This window comes from Galleria mellonella, unplaced genomic scaffold (genome assembly GCF_026898425.1).
Source record: "Galleria mellonella isolate WM207_F2 unplaced genomic scaffold, CSIRO_AGI_GalMel_v1 utg117, whole genome shotgun sequence".
NCBI classification, from domain to species: Eukaryota; Metazoa; Arthropoda; class Insecta; order Lepidoptera; family Pyralidae; genus Galleria; species Galleria mellonella.
This window is the reverse complement of record NW_026441980.1, coordinates 1,532,011-1,558,445: the sequence shown is the minus strand read 5'-3', so window position 1 is coordinate 1,558,445 and position 26,435 is coordinate 1,532,011. Positions and strand designations below refer to the sequence as shown.

General features: G+C 32.2%; 1 protein-coding gene across 2 annotated transcripts; it reads left to right on the top strand.

Annotated features, from left to right (window-relative positions):
• On the top strand, positions 1–24,933 carry LOC116413576 (uncharacterized). 2 transcript variants are annotated; one of them, XM_052897205.1, is made up of 9 exons: positions 1–124; positions 14,603–14,703; positions 14,957–15,021; positions 15,466–15,578; positions 16,208–16,287; positions 16,922–17,001; positions 19,316–19,505; positions 22,107–22,219; positions 24,018–24,933. In XM_052897205.1, the coding sequence occupies exons 1-9, from the start codon at positions 110–112 to the stop codon at positions 24,122–24,124; spliced, it is 864 nt and encodes a 287-aa protein (XP_052753165.1). In that variant the 5' UTR covers positions 1–109; the 3' UTR covers positions 24,125–24,933. The 2 variants fall into 2 exon arrangements, with proteins under 2 accessions (XP_052753165.1, XP_052753167.1); XM_052897207.1 differs by having other exon boundaries at positions 22,107–22,227.
• Positions 24,934–26,435: the final 1,502 nt, after the last annotated feature.

Sequence of the window (26,435 nt, the reverse complement as noted above, 5' to 3'; positions counted from 1 at the left end):
TGCAAGCGTTAATGACAACCGAGTCGATATAAATGTGTGCGCAAGAGTCGCTGCGCATTTTATTTACTTGCTGATTGCGCGCGCGGCTCCCGTGTTAAGTGTAACAAAAATGGCCGCTTATTTCGTAAGTTTTTCTTTTTATTAAATATTTTTTTTAACACATTCTCATATAATTCTATTTGTAATTGTGGCTCTATTTATTACAGTAATATATCTCTGTTATACTTTATTAAAAATTTCCAAAAATAATATTTAAAATAGTCTACGAATGTTCTGTCTATCCCACACAGAGATTGTAGCCGTAAAATATATTTGTTTATTTAAATAATTTAAATTCTCACAGAATAATTATTTAAGACATTAATCATGCTGTCTTTATTAAATTATCAATGAAATATTGAATTGTGATGGTGAAATTTATTCAAAAAATTCAAAAACAAAATATGAAGAATCTAATTTATTGTAGATATTTCATATTTCTTGTACTGTTACCTCACTACAAGAATCCTTTTTAAATAATTAATCAGAGTTATTGAAATTTCTTTAATTTTGCATGTTTTATGAATGAGATACTTGTATTTAACGTGATTATTTTATAAGTTTAAAACATTATTTTTTTAAGATAAACAATACAAATAATGCCACACATTGGTGTAAACACTTTTAAAGAGTAATAGTAGAAATTAAACATTTTTTTTTTAATAAACAATACAAATAATGCCAAACTTTGGTATAAGCACTCTTAAAAGAGTAACAGTCGAATTTGTTTCAAAGTTCTTTTTTGATGAAATTATTTTCCAAACTAGTAGCAAACTTGTCTTATCACGACAGTCTTAGAATTACATGAAGATTTTCAAAATACAGGTCCAATTCTAAACCACCATAGAACCATAGCGTAGCACCATAATTTGATTTCTTTTAACACTAAACCTATTTTTAAAACGTTCATAGCTTCGCGATAATATTATTTATTATAAATATAATATCAATATTATTATAAATTTTGTTCAAATTTTAATTTGTAAGGACGGATTAAAAAACTGTAACACAAAGTCGGTGCTATTTAGGCACAAAAAAATTAGATTCACAGGATATTATCTATTAGAAAATTGGATATAAATTGTATCAGAAATTTACTATTGCTTATTAAATTAAAGATTTAAAAGATATTGTTTATATTATGTTAGAGATTTATATTTCTCTATTAGTAGTTTTTCTTTTTTTTTTTTACTAACATAGTTTGTAAGAAAATTGTTACTAACAAAATTGGACCGCATTGTAGTCTGGATAATAAAGTATTATTATATTATTATTAGAATAGAGATTTGAAAAATATTATCACACAAAAAAGGGCGGTTTCAAATGTGACAAACATAAAACTAATATAAAAATAAACAGTACTGAATGCAAAAACAATTAAATGCTACAATTACATAATATAGTCGAATTAACCTTCTCTTTTTATTGAAGACACTTAAAATAACCTCCGTATAGGTCCGCGTAATAAATTAAAATTTAACAAGAGCATGAAAACATAATAAAAAAAAAATATAATAGCCTATTATAAATGAACTCAAATGTACAGTAATGTCACAAGCATATAAAGTGACCCATTTCAATCAACGTTTAAAATTTATAAACAGTGCGGCAAATTACAATCATTTTGCTCGTCCAAAACCCATAAATAGAAGTCGCATGCTTAATCCGAATTAATTTGTAATTATTAAAATTCATTACACACATATATGGTCTTTTGTAGAAAATGGGACAAATAAATAAAACCTTATTTGTTATTCAAAAGTCAACACAAACATTAGTATACAAATAATAAAACTTTTGCGTTTCCATTTTTTTTTTTAACATCAATGTTTTGGTTTTATGTGCGGCGGATATTAATTGTATGTTAGGAAGCAGAATAGGTTTTTTTATGGGTAATAATGGAATGATAACCCTGCCTGCGTTAATGGTATACACTGGCGGGGTACCAGTGAGGGATGATAGGTGAAGATGAAAAGGGAGGTCAGTTAACCCATCGTGATAAATACGAGTACATTTGGAATTCAACACGATAGTTTCTTACGACCACGTGGAGGTCGACCTGACAGAATATATTGTTAGCAATGGAAATGGTAGTCCGCATTACTAACGATCCCTTCCTCCGACTAGAATAGGTTAGGAATTTTTTTAATTTATTTAATTTACAACTTACCTTTTTATGCTACTAGTTTTATAAACATATAAAGTAATCTAAAATGTTTGAATTTGGAACATGACGTTCGTGTAATTAGCAATGTTTTACTTCAAAAAGAAGACGGTAGCTTTGACAGGCACATAGTAAAAGAGGCAAATACAAAAGATCATGGAAGGGCCGCAGTGAAACACGTTTATTTGCCTGAAATAGCCAGTCTTTCAGTGATAATAATAATAGTCACACAGTGTGTCATATCGATTCTTCTTCTTCTTTCTTCATCTACATCATCTTCCTGCCTGTTTAAAATTAACCTTTTTATATTTAGACAATTGTAGTTTTTTTTTTATAAAAAAAAAGACTATTTATAAACAATTGAAAAAGAACAAAATATACATATACTTATATATATATATACTTCAAGTCAACAGACGGTAATTTTATTTTACAACTAATATAATTAATAAATAATATATACAAAAGAAGAACCAGCTTATTTTACAAACACTGTCCTTTTTCCTATATATTTGGAGTCGGCGTAATATGTATTCGTATTGAAATTGCATTACAAAAAAACGACACAAACATGTTCATCTAACATATCTCCAAAAACTAAACAAATCAAGAATCTGCTTTTTGGGTAATCACTCAAAACGAGTGACCCTTTATACGGGATAATCACTCGTTATCGATGTACATTTTATAATAACTGGATATCATTAACTGAACCTTAGGAAATCAGGTCGTATGAAGTGGGTATGTATGTTTGCGGGCATCCAACGACGCGAATCCCGCGCTGTCAACGTCCGTAATTACATCAAAATTACAGTTTTGCCGTCACCTTGCGTTACTGTGATGCAATAAAAGGAATAAATAACTCTATGCGACAAAGACGGTTACTTGCCAACATACTTGGCTAAATACCTGTGACAGGTCCGCTATTTGGAACACTTTTGAAACGCGGAAAGGGGAGGTGTACTTTTCTAATGCGTAAAATGGTAATTTACACCATTCTTACTTTGTGGTGGAATTAAGCACGTCAGAGATCTGAAGCGGCGTAGCTGAATAATGCCTTCAGTTTAAGAAGTTAATGTAATTCTACAAGCTTTTCAATCGACTTCAGAAAGAAAGAGATTTTTAATTCGGTTGTTATTTTTTTAGGTTTGTTACCTCATAACTGTGTCAGTTGTAATCCGATTTGGAACATTCGTCTATTATATGAAAGTATATAAGTACAGTTAAGTTTCGTAGAAATTTTATAAAAATCAATTTAGTAGTCTAGTTTTTAAAACAACTAACTGGTTTTAGTACAATTGAAGTCATTTTTTCAATATGTATATAAATACTAGCTGACTCGGCAAACATTGTTTTACCATATACATTATTTCGAGAACTATACATGAAAATTTATCTTACTAAAATTATTATATTCGATTACCATCTTACCAACCCTATTGCGGTATATAAAAATCGCGATTAAAAAACAGGGGTTGATCGTAAAAGCGTGAAAATGGGAATTTGTATGTATTTTTCAATGCTAAATCATAATAAAATAAAAATAAAAAATTTTGTCAATAAAATAAAAAAAAATTAGGGGTGGGTTACCCTTTTCATTGAGAGATATGAAAAATAGATGTTGGCCGATCCTCAGACCTACCCAATATGCACACAAAATTTCATAAAAATCGGTTATGCCGTTTCGGAGGAATTTGGTAACAAACACCGTGACACGAGAATTCTATATATTAGATTATGATATATCCTATATATATATATATATATATATATATATATATATATATATATATATATATATATATATATATATATATATATATAACAAAAAAAAAAATCAAATTGCTTTACAACATTAAATCATTCATTTAAAAATAATTTATATCTGGTACAGACTAATATTGTTAAAATTTTGTGGGCCCTGGTTGCCTTGATTAAAGAATTTATTTATTATTATTATGTATAAAAAAGTACAACCCAATTGAAAAGCACTTTTTGAAGTCGGTTAATAATGACGATGTGCCCTAGAATTTCACTATAGTAATATTACAAGCTAAAAATAACAAGGACAAATAAAAACAAACGTACGGACGGCGCGTTTGTCGGCTTTTATGTTATATTCGGTCATAAACATGACAATGTTCGCAAAAAATAATAAAATTCCATGGAATCGTCGTCCAAATCTCATGTTGCATGATTCACGTACATATATTCAAAAGGTACTGACATAGGACAGAGTTTGATGACCTCTTTATGGTGTCCATGACGATAACTTGCTAAATTGTCTATGAAAACATAAGTTTATCTTAGCGTCCAGGTGCATTACGAGATTTTTTATGAGAAGGGAATGGTTGTCCTGACTGTGTTATGAATTCAAAATAAACAGAATAGAGATAAATAAAGAGGAAATTAGGTCAATTAAACCATTTTTATTAATCACTTCAAAATTCTATGAAGAAAATACGGTATAGAGTAGACGTAGCCATCTTGACTAGACCCACGAACTACTGTTTACCGACGAAACCCTGTGCGATCTACCAATTACGTACTTTTTGAAATCACAAATGTAACAACATAGTTCAACACCCAATTATGTAGTATTGTAGTTTTTTTTTTTTTTATTAAAAGATAAAAAATAAACCTGAAAATTATTCTTAGTAACTACTTATTTACATTAAAGTGAGCATTGTGTCTGAGCATCTTCTATCTGAGCAAAATATAATATTTTTGCCTTGCTACGATCGACTGGACTAATAGCCGCGATCTACCGATTGGCCACCCTTATATATGACCCTATAGAGTCTATCTTATTATGAGAGATTAGTCTAGCTTTTTCTAAATACCTGCCTGGGGGAAAGGGATTGCCAGTAATGAAGTATATCAGTCACATTGCTACCTACCCTATCAGGTGACCGTCACGTGATTCCTCCTGGAAATCATCGTACGTTATGAACTAATTACCTACTAGATTTTACCCAGGACAAATTAGGGATTGTTAGATTAGAATGAAGATCCAATAAACCTCTCTCTAGAAATATACGCTATCAGGTCGACCTCCACATGGTTCCCTCGAGAAACTATCTTGGTTAACTCCTTATGAATACGTTACTATGAGTCAACTGTTTATATTTGCGGATTGACCCTAAATTCGTATTTCAGTATAAAAATGAAAATAAAGATTAACTAGGAATAAAAACGTGTTTTGTTCTCACTTACTATCTCCCATTGGTGCCCTGCCAGCGTATACCGATAGTGTAGGCAGGGACACCATTTCATTATCATACATTAAAAAAAAACTAGACTGCCCCAGAGGAGTGTTATAAAGACCAATTTTGAGTCAGAAAAATTAAAAAAATTCTCGCCAAAATTCTCATTAGAGGTCGAAGGGTTTACGAAGTCCGACATGGACGGCTATAAACTCGGACGAAGGCTTATGTGGGTGAAGGCTCATACGGCACTTACATACTAATACAGCTGACGTCTTCCGACGAGTTATTACGTCTTGGACATCCGTTATTATGCTAATTGGGTGTACGCCCTTACAATTTTTGTGACATATCACCATTGTTACGGTAATTGTATGTGTGTGTATGTGTGTGTGTGTGTGTGTGTGTGTGTGTATGTTGCATGTATGTGTCTATTAAACCAAATTGCAGTTGACTACAAATTTTGACAGATAAGGCTGTGTGAAGACTTGAATAATTTCTGAACGTCAAGCATTGTCAATAATATTTTAGTTCTTGATGAAAAATAAGTAGTAGCATTTGTTTTTTTTTTTTCATATTAATTTTAATGTTTGGAATATACAAACATTATAGATTTGTTGGTAATATTTCTATTTTTATTTTATTGTTAATTATAATAATAGTAATAAACTTTTATTTAACAAATCAATTGGTAGATAGTTACAGTACAGCGTAAACTATTGTTTATTAAAAAGGTCGTCTTTTGTGTTACTTTACATTAAAACTTATTGTATTTAATTTTTTTTTTATATATATTATTTAATTTTTTGGCAGTGATCTTAAGGAATTTTTTTATCTTTAACTATTTAAATTTATTCCATTAGAAACATTTATTTAGATAGGTATCTAGTAATATAATATTTATTGTATTTATTATTTTTATAAATAATACAATAAAGTGTAAAATAAATACATAAAAATCCTTCAATTATGTGAAAACCATTTTTATTACGATTTCAAAACTACAGTACTGAATCGATTTTAATTTTTTTTTATGAAACCCATCCATAAATATATACTTAATTCTTTTTTTTTATCTATAATATATACTTTCTGAATATACTTTCAGATAAAAAAAAGAATTTTTCGAATTATTTACAACTAACGGAGTAAAAAATATATAAAAAGAAAATACAACCTCATCGAGAATCACCTTCCATTTGAAGTTAGTAAAAAAAACTACAAAATTACCTAGACTATAAATATATAATCTAGGTAATTCAGTAATAAAGCCAAATATCAACTAGTCATGAGTAGTTAGCAATTGGCTTTTAGCCAGTGACAGTTGGTAAAAACCAACTCCCCAAGAATTGGTTTTACCAACTATAACAGTTATAAGCACGACCAATTAGGATCGATACTGCTTTAAAACTACATAAAAACTGCATTCAAATTGCATTATCAAAGTGTAATATCATAGTTAACATCGATATGTTAATATTGGAGTCTAGCCATAAGATGGCGGGTTACCTATTAGGCATTACTCATCTTGATTTTAATCACTCATTTAAAATAAATAAATAAATAAATAAAATCTGAATCATTTATATTATTTACTCAACGCTTTTAATCGAAGTTAAAGTCGTAGATTTTTTAAACATTTTGTTAAAATATATACACACTAAAATAAATTATATATTTGCTTATAAAAACTTAATAAATATTTATATATATATATATATATATATATATATATATATATATATATATATATATATATATATATATATATATATATATATATATATTATTATATAATGTATTTATTTGTATCATAATTTTTTTTTAATTACAATTGTTATCTGTGATATAAGTTATGAGTAAGTAACATGAAAAAAATAAATGACTTAAAATACGTATATTAGATTTTGTGAAACGAAATTAATATTTATTAATCAACAAAATTACGGGTTGTATAGAAACGGAGTGTATAAAATATTTATTACTAGATATCCTCCCCGGCTTTGCACGGGGAAGATAAATTAGTAATTTATACTAATTTTAATAGGAATTTTTTTAAACTTTTAGTAACATTATAATTTTTTTTAATTATATATATATATATATATATATATATATATATATATATATATATATATATATATATATATATATATATATATATATATATATATATATATATATATCTTACTAACTAATAATGTAACATTATATAGGTGAAGAATTTTTTTAAATCGATCTAGTATTTTTTGAGGATTTCCATTACAAACAAATATTTAAAAAAAATCGTTCCTCTTTATATTACAGTTATTAGTATAGTTAATATAAGCAATTCACATAACTGGCATAGACAAAGGGACATTAGAATTCCTTGGCGCCATTAATAATTGCAAAACCAATTATTCACCCATCGGCTTGTCTATGAATGTGGCAAATACTGTTTGTTTAACTTATGTCGCCGCTATGGACAAATGCCTATGGTAATTTTTGTAAATCATCGCGCCATCATCGTCATCAATTAAATCATCGATTAACATTACAGTGGGACAGAGGAATACTTCCTACAATTAAATGTGTTGATACACGTGTATTTTTTTAATATGTTGGTCGCTTCGCTTGTGTTTAAAACGCCCGCTAACGAAATGCTTTCTTACTGTACTGGGTTGACTGGAAGAGATCTCTGTCAGAGATAAGTCCACCCTTGCTCACAACATTTATAAATAGATTATTTTATATGTAACTTACAAGTGCAATAAAGAATATATATAAAATTTTTAAAATAATATAATTATTATATTTTTTTCTTAAACATCTCCCTTGTAAGGGAGATATTTAAGAAATACATATACTAAAATAAAAATCATTTACGTTTGTACACAGACATCGTCTAGTTACAATTCTACTATATTTTTTTAATTGATCATAATGGAATAGTTACCCCGCCTGCGCTAACGGTATATACTGGCGGGGCACCAGTGAGGGTGATAAGTGAGAATGAAAGGGCAAGTCAGTTAGCTCATCGTGATGAATACACCAGGAATTCAGCATGATGGTTTCCAGGGAGAACCACGTTGAGGTTGACCTTATGGGGCATATTCTTACTGATAGTCCGCATTACTAACAATCCCTTCCCCCTAATGCAACTATATTAGTAAGATACGATAAGCTCCACAAACTTTTTACATTAACTTTAAACTCTCTAAACATGTTTTATGTTGTGTAACGTTCTCTTTCTAGTACCTAAATAACAGTTGCATTCTTGATGATGACTATGTATTTATTATTCAACCATGCACAATAATACATAAACAAACGGGGAAATACGACGGCTTGAGTAACATAACGGAAACTATGCACTCACTATACATTATACCTACGTATATTTTGTAATTTATATGTTTACTGTAAATGTTATTCGCAGGAAAGAATTTCTTAGCTCAGACTGTAGAATGAGCTCCCTGCCGAGCTTTTCCCTAAACATTCCCACGCTTGGTAGGCGGGTTGGCAACCGCAGTTTGTTTTTTGGTGGTATTTTAAGAGGGATGGCTCCCTTAGTCGCCTGTTACGACACCCACAGAAAAAGAAAGGGTGATCTATTCTATACCGGGAACTTTTTTTTTTTCATGCAACTTAGAATGGCAAACAAGCTGACGGTCCACCTGATGGAAAGTGGTAACCGTCGCCTATAGACATGAGCAGTACCATGGACATAACAGAGTATACTGTTTCGCCCATGATACCCCCCATGCTTTGCCATTTCTGAGGAATCAAGTGTTATTCCTCTGTACCCTTTAAATATCCCACCTTTAAAACGGAAACACAGCCATGCAAACACAACTGCTTCACGGTTGAAACATGAATGGGACAGAGGTACCCAAGCAATCGACTTTTGTACAAAGTCTCCCTCTGGTAAACGGCATTAGAGGTGCTATGTCAACTACTAATTATGTCCACACCTTTTAATTAATCAACGTACCAAATTAATGCATCGCGAACGATTATGTTTTTCGTTATTTCATAATTAGTCATTCAGTAGTCGCATGCCATATAACGCAATTATATATGTATAAATTTAATCCGCATGGCATTATTTTATCCTCTGATACGTTACACCAGCCTACGAGGTCAACGAAACGTGGTGGTCATTAATAAAAATGATTTAGTGGACGACCTCAAAATTGCATGATCCGACACGCCGTTGCATATCCAATCATCTCGTGACACTTGCAATTTTCCCGCTTGTCCATCTTATAGAAACATGCTTGAAAAATATATAATATTTCAGCATCACCAGATTATTTTTTTCGGTTCAGGTTCAGCCGGTATTTTTCTCGGAATATTGAGTAAAAAGTTGTATGTTGGCAAAATGATACTATCAAAGAAAAATAAAATGGATATTTTATTTTTAATTTCTTAGAAAGATCTTTCTCGTGAACTGCACAATGGTTATCATAGAGAGCATACAGTGACGCTCACGATATTCTTGGGGGTAAAAGAGATTTTATGTAATGGGGCTTCGCAATACCATTGTTATCAGTATACTCTTTCAATTCGACCACCACGCGGTTCCCACTGGAAACCATCGTGATTGATTTATTGTTGAATTTGTCATGATCGGATCAACTGACCTGCTTTACCTCATCATGACCTCATCTATCATCCCTCACTAGTGCTCCGCCAATGTATAGTATGTAGTGCAGACAGGGTTGTTGTTCCATTATCATCCATTAAAAAATACCATTCAGGCGTTGCCATTTTCGACGACTATGGTATTATAATATTTTTCTCATACATACTAAACTGAGTCAATTATCGTACTCTTAAGTTTGATGTCATTTGAGAGTGACGTCATATCTTATAGTAATTATTTTATATTCAGACTATTATAGCTATTTGTTTACCACTTCGTACGCGTGGATTTCAGAAGTAGGAAAATCAATTTAAAAGACCGCATCCAGATGGCGTAACAAGATAAATTATACGTCATTTTTTTAATTAAAACTTAAGAAATACAACTACGACAACTGTATCTAATTCCGTATAGTAATTTTTGCATAATGCCAGTACAAACATATGAACAAAAACACAACATTTCTAAAAAATATTGATCTGTCTTCTATTTCTCTTATTAAAACCCCCTACGATATCTTCTTTCTTAAATTTCTCCCATGAACATCATTACGTTACAATTTAATTACTTTAGTAATATAAAATATATAAATTAAATTTTATACTATTTTTATTTGCAAATATTGTTAATGTCATTACCATCTTCATATCAGCCTTTAACTGTTCACTGCTGAACATAAACCTCCCCCTAGAGGGGGGTTTAGTCAGTAGTTGCTACGCTTAGAAGGCGGATTGGCAACCGCAGTTTTTTTTTAATGAGTAATAATAGAATGGTAATTCTGCCTGCGCTAACGGTATACGCTGGCAGGGCACCAGTGAGGAGCGATAGCTGAGAATGAAAGCAGGTCAGTTAGCCCATCGTGAAGAGTTAACCACGATGGTTTCCAGGAAGAACCGCGTGGAGGTCGACCTGATAGGGTATATTGCTAGCAATGGAGTTGTTAGACACCGTTACTAACAATCCCTTTCCTCCCTGGCAACCGCAGTTAGCCTTTGTAGAGAAACCCTTAGTTGCCTCTTACGACACCCACGTGGAAGGAAGGGGTGACCTATTCTATGCCGGGACCACATGGTCGTATAAATAAATAATTAAATATATGTATAGAAGTTTTATAGAAAATAAATGTATTTTACAATGGCAATAATGGAATGACAAATTACTTCAGTAAGGTCTCCACGTACTGTATAATAATAAATTTTATTCAAATTTACAGTTTTATTAATCTATGAGTTTATTTAATAGTACAGTTAACAGTTCGTGCAGGTAAAATAATATTAACTTTAAAAATTTAGTTTTGTGTAGTAATAAAAAAGTGCTTTGTTACTTTAATAATTTAGTCAAGCGACGAGTGTTTAGTACAAAATATTCCATTACTAAAATTTTATTGTTTTAACACATTTAATTGCTAAAATATTCAACACTCTACTAAATTATTATAATAAAATAGAATAGACATAGGTGTGTGTTTAAATGAATTATGCAAAATTAAAATTTTACATAATGTTATGTTAAATTCCAACTCGAAGTTTTTATATAAAACCTTTGCTAAAAACTTTTAAGGATTTGACAATGTTACATTACATTGTTTTCGAGAAGTGTTAAAAATTATTATATATAAATAAAATTAATTATGATATTTATAAATTGTCTTTTGTAACACTAAATCAAACAGTTCGGTGATGATTACTTTGTTTCTATATAATATAAGAATAAGAAGATAAATTATTAAAAAAGCTTCTTCAAAATAAGACCTTCAAATAATAGCAATAAAAAAATATAAAACTAGAATAAAAGACTTCTTCAAAAGAGTAAAAGAAAGACGAAACCTCTAGTCCTGTCTTGTCTTTCTCTCTTGCTCCATTTACAATGCCTAAAAGCCTAATCTTTGTTCTTGAGCATATATGATATATGAAGCGGTCATTAATTTTTATCTTTGATTGAGGAATTCTAATCTAGTTTATAAAGGGAACGACAAAAATCATCTTCTTAGATACCTCCGTTTCACTCGTTTTTCTGTCGTGAAGCTTCTGTAATTGTATTGCTATATTTTAGTTTGGAGGTATGATACAACATAATGAAATTTCGGAGTACAGAGGTATAGGACTACAGATCTGAGGAATGGCAATGTATAATGGGTATCAGGAGCATATCAGTGCGTTCTGTGATTACCATCTTTCATAAAGAGAGGCTTAAGCTTGTTTGTCTCTATAAAAAATAATAAACCAATATAAAGGCGAGTCGCAGGCACAAGCCACTGGCTAATACACTCGACTCGTTACTTTCCTATAAACATGACCAATGTAAACCGGGCGTTGAAAACCCTTTTATCTTGCACGTACGTACAACTTTCGTGATGAGGTAATAATAATCGCCATCTTGCTTGTGTCGTAACAGATTGCAGGTTTAGAGGACATTTTCCGGTCATGTGTCCTCATGAGGACCGCTCCGAAGGTGACATGTTAGTCACAGTGCCTCCGCAGAATCACAATGAATTAGTTCAGCGGCTTGTCATTATAATAGATAATTTATTTCATTAACCATTTAAGCATCTCGAACGAGACCCTCTCGCGCCGATGTGTTCCGAATTGCGCTATCCCGAGTATCTCTCGCTACTTATAAATATTATGTTTATATTTTTATCTGTAGCGATACCTTCTCGCCCGTTTGTATTTCATAGAGCTTAGTGTATGTTTATTGTATGCTCGTTCGAATTTAGTGCGTGCGCCAGTGCGCCAGTTGGCCTCATTTCACAGAAAAACCCTCGCGTTAAGTGGTTAAAAAATTACAACTTTTTTTTAATTATGCATAAGTATATTAATTAATTATATTAATCCAATAATTAAGTACTGCATTTGTGATTCACTCTTCATCGCAAAGGTTGGCTGGTTGAGAATGCTATTAGCATTATGTCCGCCTTTTATACCTTATTTAATTTTGGTCAATAAATTTATTTGAATAAATATTTCTTTACAAGACGAAAAAATAGCGAATTTTGGAAAAATATACTAATTAAAAACTAAATATTTCATTAACATAATATATTTAAACTATTTTAATTTTAAATGCGGAAACATGGGTTTAAAAGTAAATTATAATTTGCAAAGAAAATCGACAGCTTTAATCGTTTGTCGGTGGTAAATATTGTACTAATATGGAAGTAACCGCAGAACCATTCTTTGGAATCAACTTCCAGCAGCAGTATTTCCGAACCAATACGACATCATAACCTTAAAGAAAAGAGCATATTCTTTTTTAAAAGGCCCGCAGCATATTTGCGTTGCCTCTGGTGTTGTGGGTAATTATGGGCTGCGGTAGTCACTTACCACCAGGTGAGCCGCATGCTCGTTTGCCCACTGTATTATAAAAAAAAGGAAAAATAACCAATTACGAAAATTATTAACTCTGTATCAAAATTGATGATAAATCGCATAAAATCAAATGAATAACCTCGACGTCATAGAATACATAGTAATGTCCATGGTGAGCGAGGGAGAAAAGGATTTTGATGGGGATCTGACCGCCCCATTACTAGCAATATACTTTGTCTAGTTGGCCTCCACGCGGCTCACCCTGGAAACAATCTTGATAAATCCGTCACTATGGGTTAAGTGACCTTTTCGATTACCACCTATCGTTTCTCACTGGTGCCCCGCCAGCGTATACTGATAGCGCAGACGGAGTTATTACTTATGCGTTATCATTCTTGAAGATTTAAATAAGGTGGTATGCTTCTGTATCCAGTAATAACTGTTGGAGTATTAAGTGTGTTTCACTAAAGGTCCAAAATATAGAAATATATATAAAAAATATTATTAATAGGTGGCAACTATATATATATATATATATATATATATATATATATATATATATATATATATATATATATATATATATATATATAATCCGATCAATTGTGTCATTACGCAAATGTGAAAACGATTCATGGCTTAACATAGATATAAATTTGATTATGTATTGACTGTAATTCAGCTGTACGTTTTCCAAAAAATAAATAAATAAATAATTTTTTTTTTTTAAGATAGTGTGTGCTCTCTTGTCTGTGGTTCTTTCCTTCCTTTTCAACAGAAACTATATAATGTACAAGTGAGTTAAGAGCAAAATAAAATATTATAAAAATATTGTACGCTGTTTTATATTAAAAAACCATCAATAAAGTACACCAAGATATCAACTTGCGAACCGAAACATGACCGTCCGACCACTGCTCATTGACGGCAAAAGAGGGAGTCATAGACTATTACAACCCCTTTTAATTGGCGGGAAAGGAATTGTTAGCATTGAGGTAGACCTCAATATTAACAATACTAACCAGCCCTATTGCTAGAAACCATAGTGATTAATTCTTATTAAATTCGTCACGATAGGCTAACTGATCTGCTTTCTGCTCATCTATCATCGATCATTGGTGCCCCGCCAGCGTATACCGGTAGCGCAGGCGGTGTTACCATTCCATTATTATCCATAAAAAAACTTTTACCCCTTTTAACTTCTTTTCATTTAATTAAATTTAATACACATACATATTTATAATATTTTTTTCAGTACGTGATAACGTTCCTGTGCATGTCAGTGAGCGCTGCACCGCCCGCCCCGCCGCGCCTCTACCCGCAACCAGCGCCTGCGCAGCTACAGCAGATCAATCCGTATGTTGGCAGTATTGCTAATCTATGATTTTGAAATTTAATAATTACGGAAACGTCATTGAATAATCGTTATTCTATAATCAAATAGTCGTGACCCTAAAATAACATCTTTTTAGTGTCATTATATTACCCGGATTGCAATAAATTAGATGGTATATTTGTATGCCATTGAAAAATGTTGTCATGTTTGCTATCCGTACTATATATTATGCAATTTTGTGCCTTAATAATGAACGGTTTGGTTTTATTTCAGTTATGACTACTATTTGGATAATCCAGAAGTAGGGAACTATTACAACCAAATACAACAGAAACAAGGTAAGGAAGTACAATATATATATATATATATATATATATATATATATATATATATATATATATATATATATATATATATATATATATATTCAGAACATAAATAATAATATTAGTATAAACAAAATCATAAAATTGGAAATACCTACTTTTGTTTAAAAAATGTTATACTCAAATTTCTTGTTTATTTTTCTTAGCTAAAAATAGTTTCAGGATATACACAATAATAACACATAGAAAAAACTCATCATTGTAACTTGAAAATTAATAATAAATAATAAAATCAGTAATAATAATTAAAGATAATAGAATATAATTTGTTATTTAAAGAAATATTATCAATATAATAAAATTTGACAATTTCAAATGCATAAACTTAAACTTGTTTAATGAAGTATTTCAACTGACAGACTCTAAGCACAGACTGTATCATAATATTGTTGTTAGGTTCTACAAATGGAAAATCTAATGGTGCCCCATCAAGACTGGAGAATTTGGAGCCTGACAGTGAGGTGGAACTCTTACCAGGAGCTCAACAGCCACAGCAACCCCCACAACAGGTAGTTTCATTAACACCAATAACACCGAATATTCCACTTTTTTCCCAACATTAGTAACTAAAACTGACTTTCTCCAAAAAAAATGATGAATCATGTATTTTTTTTAGTATGTCTATAAGCAAAATATCTCTGATTTTTACGATATATATTGAATATATATATGTATCATGTATATATTTTTTTTAGTTTGTTTAATAAATAAACAAAATATCTCTGCTCTTTATAATATTTAGATGAGCTGAGCTGAATTCTGCTTATGTTTTAATTGATTTAAGTATAGTAGCGTATAGCCAGATAAATAGATACTCTTTATTGTTTCCTCCAAAACATAACAGTAGTAAACTTATTATAGATACAAACTATTACAAGAAATAATCACAATGAGAAAACAATGGACGATCTTATCGCTAAAAGCGATCTCTTCCAGGCAACCTTTGGATGGAGAGGAGTAATTATAAACAATTTGATCGGAGGCACGATGAAAATATAGACTCTAAATGGAACGAAAAATGCATTCTAATCTAAATTATTTCTTGTAACAACCTATGGGAGACGTTTATGTCCAGTAGTAGACAGTGAATATCTGAAATGATCAAGTTATTCTTAACAATCTAACCTCTTAATTACAGAATCCAGTTTCTCCAAACCTCCCAGGACTTGTTCCGGGACAAAGGGTGTTCATCGTCCACATGCCAGTACCCGGATACAGGTATACTTGCAATCCATTCTTTGCCTCTTTTACTTTCACAAGTACATTTTGTTATACAATTTTATTGTATAAGTTTTAGTAAGTTTCATCACTATCGTCGTCGTTAACTGTTCACTGCTGAACAAGCCTCCCTCGTAAGGGATGAGGGATGGGGGGGGGGGGTTGCCAGTAATTGCTACGGTTGGCAGGCAGGTTGGTAACCGCAGTTAGGATTCGGTGATGTTTTAAAAGGGACGCTGCTACCCACCCCTCAACCGGAGGGAAAGGGATTGTTAGTAATGGAGACTGAGAATCCCATTGCTAGCAATATACCCAACCAGGTCGACCTCCTCGCGGTTCTCCCTGGAAACTATCATGGTTAATTCCAGATGAATTCATCATGATGGGCTAACTGGCCTGTTTCCATTCTCATCTATCACCCTTCACTAGTGCTCCGCAAGCGGATACCGTTAACGCTGGCGGGGTTACCATACCATTTTCACCCATCAAAAAAAAAACCATCTCTCGACCGTTAAGTTCCTTTAGTCGCATCTTACGACACCCACGAGAAAATAAGGGACGGCGCATTCTATGTCAAGTCCACTCGGCGAAGTTTAGTAAATTTACTAAGATATGATATTCATCATGATTTCAGACCTGGTACGATTGGTGGTTACCAGCCTGTGTACATAGTGGCAGCAGCGCCGCAGGGCAACACAGGCTTCCCTGGAAACGGTAAGCCATTTTGTAAATTTCGCAAATATATATCAACATTAAAATTTCGTCCATTGTCTGTCCACTGCTGGACATAGGCCTCCTCTATATACTTCCATAAGGAACTATCCTACACCACCTGCATCTAGTGACTCCCTGCAATGCATTTGAGGTCGTCACTCCATCTAAGGGGTGTCGTCCTACACTGCGTTTGCCTGTACGGAGTCGCCATTCAAAAACCTTTTTTCCCCATCGATTGTCAATTCCTTGAGCTATATGACCAGCCCATTGCCACTACAGCTCGTTTATCTATCAAGCTATGTTGGTTAAATATCACAACAGGGGGGAAAGGGATTGTTAGTAATGAAGTTTGACAGCCCCATTGCTAGCAATATGCCTTATTAGGTCGACCTCCACGTGGTTCCCCCTAGAAACCATCGTGAATAATTATTGTTGAATTTGTCACGATGGGCTAACTGACCTACTTCATCCTCACCTATCATCCTTCACTGGTGCCCCGCCGGTGTATACCGATGACGCGGGTGAGGTTACCATTCCATTATCATCCATTAAAAAAATATATATCACAGCTACTCAATTTTTATAAAAACTAAAACGTTCTACTAAAATAAACTAAACCAATTTTAACTATTACAGTGTTTTATCACTGTCATTCAAATTGAGAAATTATCCCAAAAAGAAAAAATAGAAAACACTTCAATAGCTAAAATAGATTTATTAGTGGTTTGATTTTTTTATGAATAAAGAGGTTTTTTTTTATACAACTTAGAATGGCAAACAAGCTGACGACCCACCTGATGGAAAGTGGTAACCGTCGCCTATAGACATGAGCAGTACCATGGACATAACAGAGTATACTGTTTCGCCCATGATACCCCCCATGCGTTGCCATTCCTGAGGACTCAGATGTTATTCCTCTGTACCCTGTAAATTCACGCCATATGGGATATGGCCCTTCAAACCGAAACACAGCCATGCAAACACAACTGCTTTACGGTTGAAACACGAATGGGACAAAGGTACCCAAGCAAACGACTTTTGTACAAAGTCTCCCTCTGGTAAACTTGCTCGATTACTTTAGTTTTCATGCGTATTAAACATAAAGTGATCGATTCGATTTGTTTGTTGCATTATAAAAGCATTATGTTTAAAGATAATTTCTTCTCTACGGTTATAGGTAGTGGAATGAGCACCCTTCTAGTTCTTTAAAAAACGAATGTAGTTTCTTACAGGCCAGCAACAAACTAGTAACGAAGAAAAAGTAACATTTTTGTTTCAAGTATTCATGAGCGACGGTAGTTACTTGGTAGCAGGTCAATCGTCACGTCTGCTCGTTTGCTTTTTAACAATAATAAAATAATATTATTAAAACTTATGTAGATACATTATTAATACACGAAACTGGGCATTGGGAATTTTATGAACTTTCTATTTTAGTCAATTGTCACTTGCTTCAACAATTTGTAATATAAAAATATGTAAAATTTTTGTATTTTTTTAAAGTAATTATTATATTCTGTGTAAAACAAATATTTGTGTCATTTAATAACGAAAGGAGAAGCCATATTTTAAACTGTATTTTGCTCTCACATACAAAAAATGGGTACCGACCTACTGAATAATGAGTATGCTTTCGAAAAAACGTTTTGAAATCTTCATGTAATTCTTTTTTATTTGTGCCGACATTTTTAGAAAGTATTTTTGCACTGTAACTGCAGTTTAACAGCAAATTTCTCTTCATGTCCAAAGTTCTGTACCTGTATACCTAAATGAATTTTGGTTAACAACAAAAAATAATTATTAATTATTATTATTAATAGTATTTTTAATAATATTATTACTACAAAAGAATAAATGAAAACTTCAAACGTCATCAAAAATTAATAATGAATCGTTATGGTAGATATGAGCTGTATGAGCAGAGTCCTTTGCCTTTTGATAGTATTATATTATCTATGCCCTGGGAGGTCCGTGGCTACTACGTGGGCCGGTGCTGGCAGGGAGCCGCTCTAATTCCTTGCCATCAGATATGTTGAAGCGTAAAGCAATCATATATGGTAAAATATCTATGCCCTTCATTTGGGATAAACCTAAGGGATAAATAGAATAAAAAAATGCTCGAATTATGAAACATTTCTCTATGGAAAGTTATGTCAAAATATATGATCAAATTTAAATAAAAATATATACAAAATTAAAATTAATAAAAATAGCATATATTATAGATAATTGTACCATTTTATATTTCATTGCCATCGAATTTAGCTTACAATATACTAAGACAAATTTCTTAATAAATTACTTCTTTTTCTAGGTTACCAGAATGCAATTCTTCTGGATCCGTCAGGACAGTCCGTCATATCCCCTGTAGTGGGATACCCGAGGCAAGGAGTGGCAGGTGTTCAGGCTGTGCAAGCAGGGAACCCTGGCCTGCTTCTTGGCAGTCCACTCGGCTTGAACAGGCCTTTTGATTTGGCGTATCAAGAGCCAGTTATAGCTTACCAGTAAGTTTCAATTACGTGAAATCAAGAAAAATTTTTGTGTAAAAATTTTTAGCATGAAACTTCCATATGAGTAGTTTCATAATACATATAGTATATAGTAATCTTCTAATATACCAGAGACAAATTTTGTGTTTAGTTCTTTGCTAGTCGCTGGTTTTGTTATAGGTAAATTTGGCATTTCAGACAATTTATCATATTGAAGACTAGGCAGCATGGTCTCCGACCTTAGCATGTTCCACAACGGAACAAACGGTGTAAAAAATAAAGTAAATTTGGCGGGAAATTTCTAGTTCAAACCAGAAGAATAAAATTAGATTTTTTTTTTTTTTTTTACAACACAGGGGGCAAACGAGCATGCGGCTCACCTGATGGTAAGTGACTACCGCCGCCCATGATCACCCACAACACCAGCGGCATTGCAGGTGTGCTGCCGGCCTTTTACACAGGAATATACTCTTTTCTTGAAGGTTATGTTGTCGTATCGGTTCGGAAATACTGCTGCTGGAAGTTGATTCCAAAGAATGGTTGTGCGTGGAAGAAAGTGCCTTGAAAAACGCACGGTGGAAGACCGCCACTCGTCCAGATGATTGGGATGAAACTTTAGTTTGTGGCGGGTTGTACGGTGGTGAAAATCAGCAGCAGGTATCAATCCGAACAATTCCTCAGAACACTCCCCATGATAAATTCGGTAGAAGATGCACAGAGATGCAACATCTCTGCGCAGCCTCAGTGGATCAAGTCGGACAGTATATATATTGACTATATATATATATATATATATATATATATATATATATATATATATTGGCCTTTAACTGTATATATATATATATATATATATATATATATATATATATATATATATATATAATTATATATATATATATATATATATATATATATATATATATATTGAGCACTCCTAACTTCTTGGAAGCTATCTTAGCCTTCTCCTCCAGATGACCGCAAAACTGGACGTCGCAAGATATATCAACGCCCAGAATTCCTAGACTCGACTTTTTATCAAGGGAAGTGCCCTGAAAGTGAGGAGATACGACAAACGGCGTCTTTTTTGCGGTAAACGCGCAGACTTGTGTCTTTTTGGGGTTAAATTGGACAAGATTTTGTTCACCCCAGATCGAAACTTGATGAAGTTTCGATTTCAGACACAAGTCTATTCCGGCACTCATCGGTATGTGCCCGCGAGATCCTTGTATGACCGGTATATAATGTATCTCCTGTACTGTCGTCTGCATAGCAATGAATATTACTTATCTGTAACATATCATTGATATGCAGAAGAAACAGAGTCGGAGACAGTACACAGCCTTGCGGGACACCAGCATTCAAAGGTTTTAAATCAGAGCATGCTCCGTCGACTACGACCTTAATGCTACGTTCCTTGAGAAAACTGGCGACCCAAATGCACAGTCTCGCAGGCAACCCAAATGAAGGTAGCTTTGAAAGCAGCGCTCTATGCCACACCCGATCAAAGGCCTTCGCGATATCCAGACTAACTGCTAAGGCCTCTCCCTACTCTCGATAGCCACTGCCCATCGGTGTGTTAAGTAAGCTAAAAGATCACCGGCCGAACGTCCCTGTCGAAAGCCGTACTGGCGATCACAGATCAGCTGGTGTTCTTCTAGGTACCGGAGCAGTTGACGGTTAATGATGGATTCCATAACCTTCGAGAATAAGGAAGTATAGCTATGGGCCTATAGTTAGCTGGATCTGAGAGGTCTCCTTTTTTAGGGATCGGATGCACCAGAGCAGTCTTCCAAAACTTTGGGACTATGACCGTTGAGTAGCTAAGCCGAAAAAGACGCGTAAGAACCGGAGCCAACTCTGGTGCGCACGTCCTAAGCACAATTGGAGGAATACCATCGGGCCCACTCGACTTATGGATTAAACTCGACTTATAGATAAAAAAAAATGCCATGTATTACGATGTAATGTCCACTGCTGAATATAAAGAGGTTATGGCATTAGTTGCCACGCTTAACAGACGTGTTGGCAACCGCAGTTAGGCTTTTATTAAATTAATAATAAGATTTGCATTCAATACCATGAAAATAACATAAAATGTTACGTTCGTGTATCAGTTCCTTTCTAATTAATATTCCTCGTTAAAAATTATGCAATAAATTTTGATGTACCTATAAAAATTTATAACATAGTGAAAATATATATCCTTATTAAAGAACTAGAAGAACTTGTTTAGAATTAATTTATTATATTATAAAGTATTTATAATTTAAGAAATTATCTTGTTATGAAACAACTTTAATATATATTTTTGTATGTTTGGTTCAAACATACTCAACGAAATGTTGGCATGACGAACATATGGCTAATTTGTAACACGTAAAATTTATATATATATATATATATATATATATATATATATATATATATATATATATATATATATATATAAAACATTGGGGCAAACGAGCATGCGGCTCACCTGATGGTAAGTGACTACCGCCGCTCATGATCACCCACAACACCAACGGCATTGCAGTTGTGCTGCCGGCCTTTTAAAAAGGAATATGCTCTTTTCTTGAAGGTATTATTCATTTGTTTTGTTGTGTTTTGCAGACCAGGGCCTGCAGCGCAAGGAGTAAACGGTGGCCGAGGCGCCGTACGTCTCTCTCAGTACGTTTCCCTACAAGGTCATCCGAACCCTGCCAATCCTAAGGCAGCTGGTAATGGTGAGTAGGTAACAAACGAAAATAAAAATAATATTACTTTATTATTACTTCCTCTTCTTACTGTTTTCTTTTAATATTTACACTGTCCGCTGGTAATTAGTGCTCCTTTCCACTCAGGGTTTGCTGGAAAAGAACTCGTGCAGAGATAAGCTAGCCTGTTGTACATCTTTATTCAATACAAACTATATGAATGTAATTTTTATGTACAATAAAGTATAAATAAATAAATAATAGATAAATAATAATAATAGCTGATCCAATAAACATAATTTTTACCCTTTACAAGTTACTTGTCAGGGTAAGAACTATCCAATAGGATAGTTCCTGTTTACACTGTTTACCCTGAGAAATATCACAAATTAAAGCAAACAATACATGTTCACAAAATTTTATTAAAATGTATTGAGCAGTTTCGGAGATAAGCATGAACGGAGATAATGACAGAGGATTTTTACAAACTGAAATATAATATAATGTGATATGATTCTTTTAAGAGAAAAATCTTATGTATCCAGCAAATGTAGTGTAATTTAATAACAAATATATAATTTTTTTTCTCTTTATTTAGGTCAACAAACATTAGATACAATAACATATATATATATATATATATATATATATATATATATATATATATATATATATATACATATATATACATATATATATATATATATACATATACATATACATATACATATACATATACATATACATATACATATACATATACATATACATATACATATACATATACATATACATATACATATACATATGTATCTTAATATCAATGATTTTAGTGTCACCAACGACATTGTCCACCTATTACTACAAAATGGTTGTGTGCAACTACTTGTACAAAACTAAACATATACACATACATGAATAACAGAAATGTAAAGAAGTACGTACCAGTGATCCACTCAAAATCAAAGAACTTCCAAATTGATTTTATAATATTTTAAAAATTAATATATATTTACCAGCAATAAATAAGTAAATACAACATCAACAACAAAATATCATTCCTCCACCTCAAGTAGACCACCGATAAGTCTCCCGAATGCACCAACACGTTCCGAACTAATATCAACGGAGTTGTATTCTAATATTTATGGTAGGAATTCGTTTATCCCATAGATTCATTCTTAATTTTATCCATACTTATCATCATACATCTATCTCAACCTTGACATCATATTTTTAACCAATCATATTTCATTCGTCATTCTTTCTTGGCTTTTTGACTTCTTCAGACAAAATAGCAAGCAAATTCACGATCAAATAAATTATTATAGAGAAAATTTACGAGTCACATGTAATTAACGAAACTTTTTTTTTTATACAACTTAGAATGGCAAACAAGCTGACGGCCCACCTGATGGAAAGTGGTAACCGTCGCCTATAAACATGAGCAGTACCATGGACATAACAGAGTATACTGTTTCACCCATGATACCCCTCATGCGTTGCCATTCCTGAGGACTCAGGTGTTATTCCTCTGTAACCAGTAAATTCACGTCATATCCCACCCTTCAAACCGAAACACAGCCATGCAAACATAACTGCTTCACGGTTGAAGCACGAAACTTATAAAATATTACCCAAAAATATACATACTTACTGGAAATTGAGATAAAATAAAAGCTTGCAAGATTATAATTTTTGTTTCATCATTTCAGCCATTATCCGTCCACTGCTAGACATAGACCTCCCCCATAGACTGCCATAAGGAACGGCATCCACTAGTTACAATTTTTTTTTTATTTTTGCTTATAATAAATATTTTCTACAGCAGAAGCAGAGCCGAAGCGATCGGTGGAAGGGAGCGAAAGCAGTGAAACTAAAGAGACCGAAGAACCTAGACGCTCAAGACCGGCGCAGGCGCGACCTAAACCATAGGCTGTACTTTGATTTATAACAAATCCAAAAATTTGCATTCCTGCCGCGTTTTTTTATTAAAACTAAACTCTTGATTTTTAAAAGAAATACTCTTAAAAATAACAGAGGCTCTTCTTACTCAGGTTTAAGTTTAGTTTGAATAGAGCTTTCTTTAATTAATTTCTTTTACAAATTGCAAAAAATATACGACGATCATGACATTAAAATGTTCTATTTAAATTATATGTTATTGATTTTAATCAAGTTGTAGAAAAATATATTATATATATATATATATATACTTTACAATAATTATGAAGGCTGTAAAATAATTTAATATTAAAAAACTTGAAGATTTAACATTTATTTATTTTATGACTGTTAAACCTTCGGTTCTCACGTGATCGGCTGTAGTAATTAATTTGAAATATAATTACGTATCTATATTATATTATTTATAGATATTATGTCGACTATTATAAGGTATGTGTAGGTCATCGATTTTTTCTTCGAATTATTATTATTAACAAAAAAGTTTAAAAACTCTTTAAATATTCTTTATTGAATAGTTTCAATTAACAATTTATTATTTCATATTTAGTGTTTATATATATATATATATATATATATATATATATATATATATATATTTGTTATAAAAATCACGTATGTAAAATATAAGAAGAATCATTACAACTTAGTATAATAATTAATTTTTTTTTATAATTTTAAAGAAATACTGAAATTACCGGAGTATGTATGTATTATAAATTATTTTTGTACCTGACTGTACTGGATTGGAAAAAAAAGAAAATACATGGATAAATTTATTTAACTAGTTTTTTTTGACCTTATTTTTGTTTATATTTTTACAGGATTACCGATTTGGGTGAACAGTTTTACTTTTCTAATTCTAGCCTCTTAGTTTTTCCCAATTTTTTTATTTTTATTTAAAATAGAGATAAATGGAACATAAAATATAGACTTCAAATAATTATGATAAGATCATGAAAAGTATGGCGATGATGATGATGAAAGAATACATTTTTAAATTGATTACTCTTATCAAGTTCCCATCCGCGTTTCACACGAGTGTTCTGTGAAATGAAAGAAACGAAGAAAATCTCCCATCACACTCACTCACTCTCTTTCATTTTGTATTGAAATTTTAAAACAAAATTTTCGATATATTTTACAAACATTTTCTTTTATACAAATCTTTTTTGCCAGACAACATACTTTAGATGTCAGGCAACTACAAACATAAAGGGAAAAAGATTGTTAGCAATGGAGTTTGACAGCCCCATTGCTAGCAATATGCCCTATCAGGTCGACCTCCTCGCGGTTCCCCCTGGAAACTATCATGGTTAATTCCTGATAAATTCATCGCGATGGGCTAACTGGCCTGTTTTCATTCTCATCTATCACCCTTCACTGGTGCTCCGCCAGCGTATATCGTTTGCACAGGCGGGGTCACCATTCCATTTTCACCCATCAAAAAAAAACTACAAACATAAGACAAAAACGTTTACTTTTTATGGTAATATATGTACAATTTTAATTAGATATTATTAAGTTTAGCTGTACAGTTTTTACCCTTGAACATTCTATAGTTTTCATTCAGCTTCTCAAAGGTTGACAGTAAGAGATCCATCTATGGGATAAGTCCGCCATTGTATATTAAATCTTTTAAATTGTCCAATGTAAATTATTTTCAATAAAGATTTTACAAATAAATAAATATACAAAAAGAATTAGCCAAGTAGAGGTTCCTCCTTTCAGTCGTTCTCAAAGTTTTACATATCAAAATTATCTTCAAATTTAAACACCTATACTTTTTATTACTTCAAAATCTAAGTTACTATAGTAAGTTTGAGAACGATTGTCCCTTCCCTTCAAGATATGGAGCGACGGAGCGATAGTGCACCTAACCAGTGTTACTGGACAACTTTCTAGCACCTGGTTAGCAATTAACGGATATCATCAAGGCAGATTTATTGAGCACACGCCTGACAAGGGCCTCATTAGGTCTAATTTATAGGACATATAGACTTACTATGCAATAGCTTATAAAGATAGCTGCACGATACCACTGCCTCCTTTTTGTTTCTGCAATCATTTTCAACAGAACATAATGAAAATATTAGTTGTATTTTTATTAAATTCTGTTGAAAATATCATAACAGTTATGTTGAATTTTTTTTTTCTTTATTTTATTAAAGTTAACAAACAGTAATACAATATATAATTATAATAAAATTACATTTAAATGTGATTAATAGTACTACCAACAACGTTAACTACAGATTGCTATATATATATATATTGCCGA